This window comes from Musca autumnalis, unplaced genomic scaffold (assembly GCF_047663935.1).
Source record: "Musca autumnalis isolate F117 unplaced genomic scaffold, ASM4766393v1 scaffold_2, whole genome shotgun sequence".
NCBI lineage: Eukaryota > Metazoa > Arthropoda > Insecta > Diptera > Muscidae > Musca > Musca autumnalis.
Window position 1 is genome coordinate 109,056,792 of NW_027411755.1, and position 11,966 is coordinate 109,068,757.

Here is an 11,966-nt window from a genome sequence, read left to right on the forward strand (position 1 = left end):
ATGGACAGCTGGGAGACAAACGACAAATGTATGTGTGTGTTAGTAAATCAGCGTTGTATTTGAAGACAAACTGTCTGGTGTAAACGCCTAGTTATTCAAACAATTTCTACACACAGAGGTATGTATCGGATGGACCGTTTGTCATTTGGTATCAAGACAGCTCCTAGCGAATTTAATCGTATCATAGATCAAATCCTACAAGACCTTGAAGGAGGGACCACATCTTATTTTGATGACATCATTGTGCACGGCCCAACCAAATCAGTATGTGAGCAAAGACTTGTGGAATGTTTAGAACGGTTGCAGAAATATCATTTACACGTCATGGGTACTTTACACGATATGTTTTTATACCCTCAGCCTTTATGCTAAGGAGGGTATATACACTTTGATACTATGAAAATGTGCCTCATCGAAATAATGGTTTTAGACCCCAAGTATGTTTGGACGAAATGTGTTTCAGACAATTTGGAGTCGATCTAGCCATGTCCGTCCGTCTGTCTGTCCTGCTGGCTGGAGCGCACGATAACTCTCGAACGGATGAACCGATTCGGTTAAAATTTTGTCTTTCGCAATATTTTGCCCAAACTTAGTTTAAGTTCGAAGATGAGCTACATCGGTCCACTCCTTCCGGTACCTCCCCCACAAAAGTTCTAAAATGTTCGGAAAGTTTGTGCGCACGATAACTCTTGAAGGTCCCGGTCCACACTAGCGTAGTTTCACTGAAAAAAACAGCATGAAATTCCATTTGCAATTTCATTCATGTCCACACACATGTTTGAAGTCATATGTCAAACTGACGTTTTTGCTTTTCTTCTTTATTCTGCCATTCTTTGTTTATAAACACAAAAACAAATTTATAATTTGCAGAATAACTTCGGTGACCAAAAACCCTAACAAAATAAAAAAATTTAAACCACAAAACATTAAATAACTTAAAAATGGAAACCAATAAGGTATATTTAATAGGAGAAATATTGGATCTGATCCAGTTAGCAGTAGCTGTCGATGCAGACAAGGAAATAATAATTGGTGAGCAATTTGTTGTGAGAAAGGCCAACAAAGATGTGTTCATTTGAAATAAACTGAAAACTCCATGGATCCATTATTTAATGTAATTGCCAATTGTTTAACAACACCAACCATTCCAACTTGTGTTTGTGCCGAAGGAGTTGGGGGCTTGTCGGTCACCATAGTTTCAATAACATCACCCAACTATATTTGGCTATACAGATTGGAATATGATATCATGAGTTTTCATTGGCTGTTATAGAACATTTCTTCAGGTTCGAAGCCATTGATAGCCACATGGGCCATCGAACGACCTTCAAAGCAATGATTAATTGTATCTGCAGTTATTTTGCGGATCATAAATGTTAGTTGTCAAACGACGAATATATCGCAACAGTCGCTAATGGACCCATGAAAGACCACTTATATATTTCTATATCCGGTTATATGTAAACGAACTATTACTGATTTACAGGTCTATTAGATTTATGCAAAAATGCCACTTGTTTGCCTAGTACACTTAGTACAAGGAAATGGTGGATAAAACCTTGGAGAGAAGACAGAAGACGCTATTAAACTAAAAATGCAGAACTGCTATAAATTGAAATTTCTATATTCCCCAGGGGAAAGTTTTCGTAGCATCGATTACCAAAGCAGAGTATCAAAGTCGGCTATTGGTAACATTGTCCCAGAAGTTTGCGATGCTCTTTGGAAAAGGCTGAAAGGATTGTACGTAAAGGTGATTGCACTTAAAAGATTATAATTCCAAATAATGCACATAAAATGTATTGTTTTTTTAGTTCCCCAATAGTCCATCCGATTGGGAGGCCATAGCAAAAGAATTTGCCATCAAATGGCAATTTCCCAATTGCATTGGAGCTTTAGATGGAAAGCATGTCAACTTTCGTGCATCGCGCAAGGATGGCGCTTTCTATCATAACTATAAGGGGACAAATAGCATAGTATTAATGGCTTTATCAGATGCGAATTGCAAGTTTCTTTTCGTTGACGTCGGAAGCAATGGGCGAAACAATGATGCCGGAATATTTTTACAGACCAAATTAAGTACCATACTTAAGAAGAAAGAGGTTTACCAAATGATGCTGTTGTTGGTAACGGTCGCCTTCTCCCCCATGTTGTGGTTGGGGATGACGCTTTCCCCATGCAAAAACACCTGATGAAACCTTACCCATTTCATACAAATTCAAAAGAGAAACAAGTGTTTAATGCAAGATTGTCAAGAGCCCGCCATGTAGTGGAACATTCGTTTGGAATGTTATCAAACAAATTCCGAGTTTTTTTAACCACAATTAATTTAAATGTGGAAAAAGTTGAGAAAATTACTCTCGCTTGTGTTGCTCTCCACAACTTTTTATTGGAAAACGACGAAACATACACGCCAAATGTCAGTCATCCTCCAAGTGCACCCGATAATTGTCAAGACAGGGAAAGTGTTTATAACCCACGAAGAGGGGAAGCCGAATCTATACGGCAACAGTTTATGGAGTACTTCAACAATGAAGGAAAAGTTGATTGGTTGTGAAAAGTATGTTATCATTTGTTAGTCTTTTTGAAAAATGAATTCTGTAGTTTTAATACTGTTGCTTCTCGTTAAAAACTAATTGTTAGCTATCTTTTATACTTTACTTTCCTTATTCTATTTCAGAACTAAATTCAAACAATCCGAGTTCGGATTACAAATGAAATAGTACAAATTAAAAATGGATGGATGGAACAAAGAATTGTGGTATTTTGCAATTTGTTTTTTTTTTTTTTGTAACAAAAATATAGACTTGTGAAATCCTATATATTTATGTAAAACACCGCTATGACTTAAGTTTGTATGTAGTTTATATACACACATTATTTATTAGTTCATAACAATATTGTTAATTCATTACTTCCATAGTTTTTGAAAACGAAATATATTATAAAAATATTGTTAATTCATTAAATAGATACTTTTTGAAAATACAATATTATATTATAAAAACAAAACATAATTCATTACATCGATAGTTTTTGAAAAAAGAATATTATATTATATATAATGTGTGCGATAGAAACACCCACAAAAATGGCGAGAATATCTGAAAAAGTAGTTTTATTTAGTATAAATTGTTTAAAATTATTAATGTTATCTATACCTAATATTCTTCGTCTTCGGACACAATATTCACTGAATCATCCAAAATATTTTGCGATAGTGAAGATTTTGCTTGAGTCTGTGATTTTGTTAACTGCCGCATTAGGCACTGAACCTTCCAAACAGCTTCATTTTGGAGTTCGGGTATTACATTTTCCATCTGAATAGCCACTAAATTACCTAGCCAGGCAAACTTCAACTCCTTTCTGCTTGAAATCATCTTCTTCATTTGATCGATATCGTTTCTAAACTCTCTCTGAAATTGATCAGTGTTAATTTTATATTTGAGTACTTGCCCTACTACCAAGGTCTATACAAGGTCGGCTTTAAGTGTATTTATATCTCAAATCACAATAATTCGTTTGTTGAGAACCTAAATTGTCAGCTGGGTTTATGGACCGACCTTATGTAGACTTTGGTTTCTACCTTACTTACAATTTGTTTCTTTTTTTACAGTTTTATTATTAATATCTTCATTTGAGCAATTCTGAAATATAACAAAATATTACTCACAGTGGCAGAATTGTAACATGACATATTTACAGAAGGTAGATGCATGAATTACAACAACTAACAAATTTACAAAAACAATAATGTTTTCATTGAAAATAAAAATACAGCTGATTGTCACTTCTACCTTCTATAAATATTGGCCTGTTCCCGTACTTTATAAAGTGGTAAAAGTCGTAAAAGTTGTAAAAGTCGTAAACGATTTTCATATAAATTTTGTGTACGGGAACGCAAAATGTGTAAAAAGTGGTAAAAATTGTAAAAACTTTTTAGTTCTGGAACAGAGCTTATGTCTTGAATTGTACGATTATTAAAATGTTATAAGTCAGAAGAAAAAACCACTAATCAATGTTTAATCTCAAAAGATGTCAAAAGAACCTGTAGATAATAGGGGTGCTTATAGTAGGGGTATTCCAAATGTCAATCAGGCTATCAATAGAAGAAGAAAAATTCACTTTCAAAATGACGCAAAGGAGGTTTTACTTGAGTTGTAATGACGAATACCCAGGTCTGGTTGGGTTAATTCAGAAATCACAATGTGTACCTCGCTTAAAAAAATATTAAGTTACCAAGCCAAATTTTGTTTCCCCCTTATTTACAATATCAGGTTAATCCGTTGATTTCATTGCTGTAATGGGACAATAACCCACAATAAATAGTTGGGAACGAGCTCTTGTTTTATGTTTATTTTGAACGGCGAAGTTTGGTTTTAGTGTTCGATACTTAGTTGTATTCTAACTTCGGTCTATTGCCAATGTAAGCCTGGCTAATCATTCACTTTTGCCAAGGATAGTTGAATTCCAGCATGGAGTCATGTACGAAACATACTGTTTCTCTTTAGAATAGTTTATTGAATGACGCCCCATGATGTTATTAAGAGTTGTTCTTCTGACGTAGCAACATATAAATATAACTTAAAAGTTACTTTATTCAGTAGTCACACGCGCATAATTTGGAGGAAAAGTAGAGATGGGCTTTTTCCTCTCCGCTCTCTCCCAAAATCTCAATTTTTCTTACCGCAAGTTTTGCGCGTGTGACTACTGAATTAGGAACAACTTACCAACGGTTTATTCTTCTGCTGTTTTCTTTTCGGTGGCTTGCTTTCGATGTCATATTTTTCCTCTCGGTGCTCACGGCTCTGCTTTGAATGGCTGGGGCCATTGTTGTAATGTTCATCTGGAAGGTCATCACTTATGTCCTCCAATAGCCACAATTCTTCCTTCATTTCAGGTTCTTGCGATGTCTCTTCCATAATTTCGTCTTTTTCCACATACAATGTTACGACATTTTCCGGATTTATGTTCTGAAACATGTAAAACAAATAAACAAAATTACTCTCTTTGAAGTTGCTTTTCTCAGAATGCGCACCTCTATATTGTCCTTGCTACCTCTCATAGCAATATGAGATTTGAGAAAATTTAAGAGATCATAACACCAAAGTTTTGGAACATAAATATCCAACAATCCCGCACCACTTTTTTTGGAGTTTTTTACAAACCGCTCTTCCTTGGTAAATTGCACTCGCAAGTTTCTCCATTTTCTTTGGATTTCTTTTAAGTCCAGACCAGGATCCAAAACAAGGAGATCTAATAGGATTTGGTTCCAACATTGTGCCTTCTTTATGCGATCAACATAATCCGGCGATTGTACATTATAAAGACACGGATACTGTTGTACGCATAATATTAACTGCTCCACCGTTTCCTTCTTCCACTTTTGTGTCATATTTTGCAACAATTCTTCGAATTTTATGTTTTTTACACAAAAAATAAACGAATTTATTAACTTTTATTGTTTTAATGTCACGGATTTTATACTTTTATTTTCACAAAGCTATTTTGTTGTAATGTCGACTGAAAGAATGCCAAGCAAAAGAAAATTGAAAACAAAAATGTCAAATAAAAGGGAACTGAAAACAAAAATGTCAAATTGTTTCAAACCAATATTGCAACATAACAAAGTTTGCAAACACTTGAAACCGTGTACACGAGTTTCATCCCCTCATCCCCTTCTCCTAAAAACGCAAAATTTCATGTCAAAATTTCAGTGAAATTATGCTAGTGTGGCCCGGGACAAGGGAGTGACAGATTTGGTCCATACTTTGTATAGCGTATACTTTCTACCAGAGTAATATGAGGTTCCAATATGGTCTCAATAGGTTGACTCCTTCGGGTACCTCCCACACAAAATTTTGGAAAAGTTCAGTTTAGGGCCATCTCTCGAATCGCTTTGATTTTTGTTTTAGCAACTTGTATTCACTGCCCTCCATACGACGGTACAAGTTTCATCAGGGGCAAGTCCATACTTCCTGAGAAAATAGCACGAAACATGCAAAAAAAAACCCCTATGACACCGTGTGAGGTGGTTGGAGCGAAAGATGACTCTCGAACGGATCTGCCGATTCGGTCCAAAATCTGTCCTTAGTAATATTTTGTCCAAACATAGTTTAAGTTTGAACATAACTCATATCGGTCCAATCCTTCAGGTATCTCCCCCACAAAATTTCAAACATGTTCGAAAAAATTGATCGTACGGTAACTCTTGAAGGGAGTGGCCGAATTGGTCTATACTTTACACGTCCTAATATATCTACCACATATAGATCAGGTTGAAATATGGGCTATATTTGTCCACTCCATCCGTTACCTCTCACACAAAATTTCGGATAAGTTCACTTTAAGACCTGATATCGAATCACTTTGATTTTTGTTGAGGCAACTTGCATTCGCTGCCTCAAATACGATTGTAAAAGTTTTTCTTAGGGGCAAGTCCATACTTCTTGAGCAAACAGCCCGAAGAGTGTAAAAATCCCCTACGGCACCATATGTTGTGGCTAGAGGTCCACTTCCATAACGGTCAATGTCGATCCATTCCTTTTTTAAAAATTTTTTTAGGGGCAAGTCCATACTTCTTGAGCAAACAGCCCGAAGAGTGTAAAAACCCCCTATGGCACCATATGTTGTGGCTGGAGGTCCACTTCCATAACGGTCAATGTCGATCCATTCCTTTTAGTATCTCCTCCGCAAAACTTTTGATCTTCAATCCTAATCAACATTTTCGTCGGTTCAAACGTCCAAAATTTTTAAAACCCCCTAAATACACACGTATTTTGGGAAACATTTTTTTCAATATACACAGGCTGAGGGTATATCTCTGTCGGCAAAGCCGACTGATACTTTTTTACTTGTTTTATATATGAGTTGTCACTTTGCATATACAGTTTGTATGGGAGAAGTGACAACTCATATGCAAAAAACATATCGTGTAAAGTACCCATTAATAAGAAGAAATGTGAGTATTTCAAAGAACATATCCAATACTTAGGATATGTGATAAGCCACAATTCGATAGCTAAATGCACTTCAAAACCAGAAGCGATGTCAAAATTGCCACGTCCTGCTAACGTGGATGATGTCAGGAGGTTTTTAGGAATGGTTACATATTATTCACGGTTTATTCCCAACATGGCAACCCTGACATATCCTCTGAGAAATTTACTCATTTACTGGAGAAAGAAAAAGTTTGTATGGTCAAAGCCATGTGAAGAAGCATTTAACAAATTGAAACAAGAAATTTTACATGACCAAATTTTAGTACCTTACTAGCTGAACCCGGTGCGCTTTGCTACCCCGACTTAAATAAAATATAATGCAATGCGTTTTTAATATTTTAACGTATAAATATAGGAGATATGAAGGCGTTCTCTACCCACTCAGGGCTGTTTTGGAGCTACTATGGTATTTTTGTATGTTTCAGGAGGTAACACTACTCCTAAAGCCTTTTCGACTACAAGTATTCCTACGGTAGTTATATACTCTTACAATATTAATTTCTCTTTATTTGTACAGATTGGATTTGGAGTGAATAAAATTAAGAATAGAACCAGGTTTGAGAACCTTAGGTTTGAGGATAGTTGTAATTTATTTTATAAATGGGACTTATTATTTCCAGGTCATATACATATTAACATATTGTGATATCTGAAATTACTCTTAGGATAACTCCCACTCGTATTCAAAATTTTTACTCAAATAATGATTAGTTATATCATATTAAAACATTATTCTTAAGAAGTCTCTCAAACATATAATATTTAATGCTGTAGCCTTGGTCAATTCCTTCTCAACTATAAGTACTCGTACATGTGTATATAATGATGACTTCTAAATCTTCAAAATTTCATTCAAATTAGACATATGTAACAAAAACATGAAAATATATATGGGAGCTATATTCCGATCTGAACAGATCTAGATATCATTTTGCACATTTATTTTTACACCAAATCCAGTCTCGCATTCCAAATTGCAATGAAATTAAACATACATAACGTGTTTGGTGCACAAAATGCAAGAAATCGGCCGAAAATATATATGGGAGCTATATTCAAACCTGAACCGATTTTGATATAATTTGGAACATTTGTTTCTAGACCAAATTCCGTCACACATTCCAAATTTCAGCGAAATTGGACACACATAGCGTGTTTGGTGCACAAATTACAGGAAATCGGCCGAAAATATATATAGGGGCAATATCCAAATATGAACCGATTTCGATATAATTTGGCACATTCATTTCTATACCAAATTCCGTCACACATTCCAAATTATATTGAAATTGGACATAAATAGCGTGTTAGGTGCATAAAATATAGCAAATCGGCCGAAAATATGTAAGGGAGCTATATCCAAATTATAACCGATTTCGATATAATTTTGCACATTGATATACATATAGACCGAATTCCGTCAGACATTCCAAATTTCAGCGAAATTGGACATACATACAGTGTTTGATGCATAAATTACAGGAAATCGGTCAAAAATATATATAAGGGCAATATCCAAATATGAACCGATTTCGATATAATTGGCACATTTGTTTCTAGACCAAATTCCGTTACACATTCCAAATTTCAGCGAAATTGGACATATACAGCGTGTTTGGTCCATCCAATGCGGAAAATCGACCGAAAATATATATGGGAGCTACATCCAAATCTGAACCGATTTCGATATAATTTGGCACATGTATTTCTAGACCAAGTTCAGTCTCACTTTCCAAATTTTATTGAAATTGGATATCAATAGCGTGTTTGGTGCCTCAAACACATGAAATCGGCAGAAAATATACGTAGGAGATATATCCAAATCTGAACCGATTTCGATATAAATTGGCACATATATTTCTAGGCCAATATCCATCACACATTTTACATATACATATATAGCGTGTTTGGTGCATAAAATAAGGAAATCGGCCGAAAATATATGTATATGGGGGCTATATCCAAATCTGAACCAATCTCCATATAATTTGGCATATTTATTTCTACAACAAATTGCGTCAGACATTCAAAATTTCAGCGAAATTGGACATATATAGCGCGTTTGGTACATAAAATAAGGAAGTCGGCAGAAAATATATGTGTATGGGAGCTATATCCAAATATGAACCGATTTTGATATAATTTGGCACGTTTATTTCCAGACCAAGTTCCGTCACACATTTCAAATTTCATTGAAGTTGGACATAAATAGCATTTTTGGTACCTAAAATAAGGAAATCGGCCGAAAATATATGTATGTGGGAGCTATATCCAAATCTGAACCGATTTGGATATAATTTGGTAAATTTATTTCTACATCAAATTCTGTCACACATACAAAATTTGGAGATTGTATCTGTAATAGTTCTAAAGATATTTGCATACAAATTCTACATTTTCTGGAGGTACCTCCGGTTTTGATGCTATATCTCCAGATCAACGCGAAATTTCAAAAAATGATATAGCCTATTTTCATTCCTGGCCATGTAGCAATGTACCCTAAAAATTTCAGTAAGATCTGTTCAGCGGTTTTCGAGTCTATAAGGCACAAACAAACAAACGTACAAACAAATTTCAATTTTATATATCGACGCCTCCAAACAATAGTATGCTAAGTCGACTTAGCATGTTTTCAAGTTCTTTACATTTTTATATTTAACGTCCTTTAACTTCAATTCTGTCAAATTTTGGTAATGATCGGACAATCCGAACAGAAGTTATATACAAATATTTACTTAGCATAGTACTGAAGGTCAAAGAAATTTCCAAACTTTTAGAGCTTGTCCTGCAAAACTCGCTTTTCAGAATTAACAAACTATTATTTGGAGGTGTCGAACGTTCTTTAACTTAAATTCTGTCTAATTTTGGTAATGATCGGTCAATCCCATGATGAAATGATAAGGTGGCGTAAAATGGCCAGCTGATTGGTTTCAATCTGTCAATTTTTTTGTTATTGTGAATAATTTGTATGAAAACGTAAACAAACATTTTGACATATTGAAGAATTTTCGGCCAAAATAGAGTTGTTGTTGTGCTACTTACGTGACCTTATAAATAGATCTTGGTCAATCCGAACAGAAGTTATAAACAAATATTGACTTAGCATAGTACTGAAGTTCAAAGAAATTGCCAAACTTTGAGAGCTTCTCCTTCAAAACTCACTTTTTAGACTTAGCATACTATTATATGGAGGTGTCGATATATAGATAGGCCAATTCTATCACACATTCCAAATGTCATTGAAATCGGACATATATAGCATGTTTGGTACATCAAATACTTGAAATCAGACGAAAATATATGTGGGAGCTATATCCAAATCTGAACCGATTTCGATGTATAATGGAACAAATAGTTATAGACCAAATTCCGTCACACATTCCAAATTTCATTGAAATCGGACATGTATGTATAGCGTGTTTGGTACACCAAATACTTGAAATCGGACGAAAATATGTATGGGAGCTATATCCAAATCTGAACCGATTTCGATATAGTTGGGTACATTTACTTATAGGCCAAATTCCGTCACACATTCCAAATTTCATTAGAATCGGACATATATAGCGTGTTTGGTACATCAAATACTTGATATCGGACGAAAATATATATGGGATCTATATCCAAATGTGAACCGATTTCGATATAGTTTGGTACATTTTGTTATAAGCCACGTTCCGTCACGCATTCCAAATTTCATGGAAATCGGACATATATAGCGTGTTTGGTACATCAAATACTTGAAATCGGACGAAAATATATATGGGAGCTATATCCAAATCTGGACCGATTTCGATATATTTTGGCACATTTAGTTTTAGGCTAAAATCCATCACATATTTCAAATTTGGAGTCTGTATCTGTAACCGTTCTATAGATATTTGCATACAAAGTTAAAATTTTTTGGAGGTACCTCCGATTCTGATGCTATATATCCGGATCAGAGCGGAATTTCGAAACTTTGTATAGCCTATGTTACTTTCAGGCGATGTAGTAATATACCCTGAAAATTTCAGCAAGATAGGTTCAGCGGTTTTTGAGTCTATAAATTTCAAACAAACAAACAAACATACAAACATTTTTCTATTTTATATATATATAGATAATGAATCGCTGCCATTAACTCTTACTTGTGATGCAATTCCTACGGGTGTTGCTGCCGTACTTTCTCATTTAATTGACGACTTTGAGAGACCAATCGGGTTTATTTTCAGGGCTTTAACAAAAGCGGAACAAAATTATAGCCAACTAGATAGGGAGGCTCTTGCAATAATTTTCGCAGTTGATACATTTTTTATGTATTTGCATGGTAGAGAATTTACACTTGTGACTGATAATCGCCCGCTATCAAGGATTTTCAATCAAAACGCTAAAACACCTGCAATGACATCACAACGATTACTACGATACGCATCGTTCCTACAAGGATTTAGTTACAAAATTGAGCATCGCAAAGCTGATCAAATAATACAAGTAGATTGTTTATCAAGAGCTTCTTTAACAACGAATTCAAAATTTTCACATTTCCTTGATAGGAAAACAAAAGACATCCAAGATCAAACTATAAACGAAATTTCTTCATTTTCAATTACAGCAAAATCGATAGCAATGGAAACAGAAAAGGATTCCGATATCAAAAATTTCAAGGAAGATTTATTAAGCTGTAAAATTTCACATCCTGAGTATTCTATACAAGATGGAGTTTTATTCAAGGGTATGCGCGTAATAATGCCAGCGACTTTACGTGAGGCACTGTTACGTGAATTGCACCATACACATATTGGAGTCGTAAAAATGAAGCAGCTGGCAAGGAAATATTGTTTTTGGAGAGGAATTGACTCGGACATTGAGAATTTAGCTAAGTCTGGTCCGAATTGTGCAAAAACCAAAACCACTATTTCCTTGTGTTAGTTGACGCTAGTCCAAATGGCCTGAAATCAGAGTAAGTAAACAAGCTTCAACTTTAGA

At 34.9% G+C, this 11,966-nt stretch overlaps 1 protein-coding gene across 1 annotated transcript; it reads right to left on the reverse strand.

Moving 5' to 3' along the window:
* Positions 1-3,080: 3,080 nt before the first annotated feature.
* Positions 3,081-5,509, reverse strand: LOC141393017 (uncharacterized). Its single transcript, XM_073965970.1, has 4 exons — positions 5,036-5,509; positions 4,728-4,970; positions 3,593-3,644; positions 3,081-3,413 (listed from the first exon to the last, which is right to left on the reverse strand). Coding segments are annotated over exons 1-4 (654 nt in total). The 5' UTR covers positions 5,393-5,509; the 3' UTR covers positions 3,081-3,411.
* Between the last annotated feature and the right edge of the window lie 6,457 nt (positions 5,510-11,966).

Excerpts from the sequence above, each read along its gene's own strand:
- LOC141393017 (XM_073965970.1), bottom strand. The coding sequence starts at position 5,392 with ATGACACAAAAGTGGAAGAAGGAAACGGTGGAGCAGTTAATATTATGC. Across the intron at positions 4,971-5,035 it reads GTAGCAAGGACAATATAGAG|AACATAAATCCGGAAAATGT; the intron begins GTGCGCATTCTG and ends TACATGTTTCAG. Across the intron at positions 3,645-4,727 it reads AGCAGAAGAATAAACCGTTG|AATTGCTCAAATGAAGATAT; the intron begins GTAAGTTGTTCC and ends GTTATATTTCAG.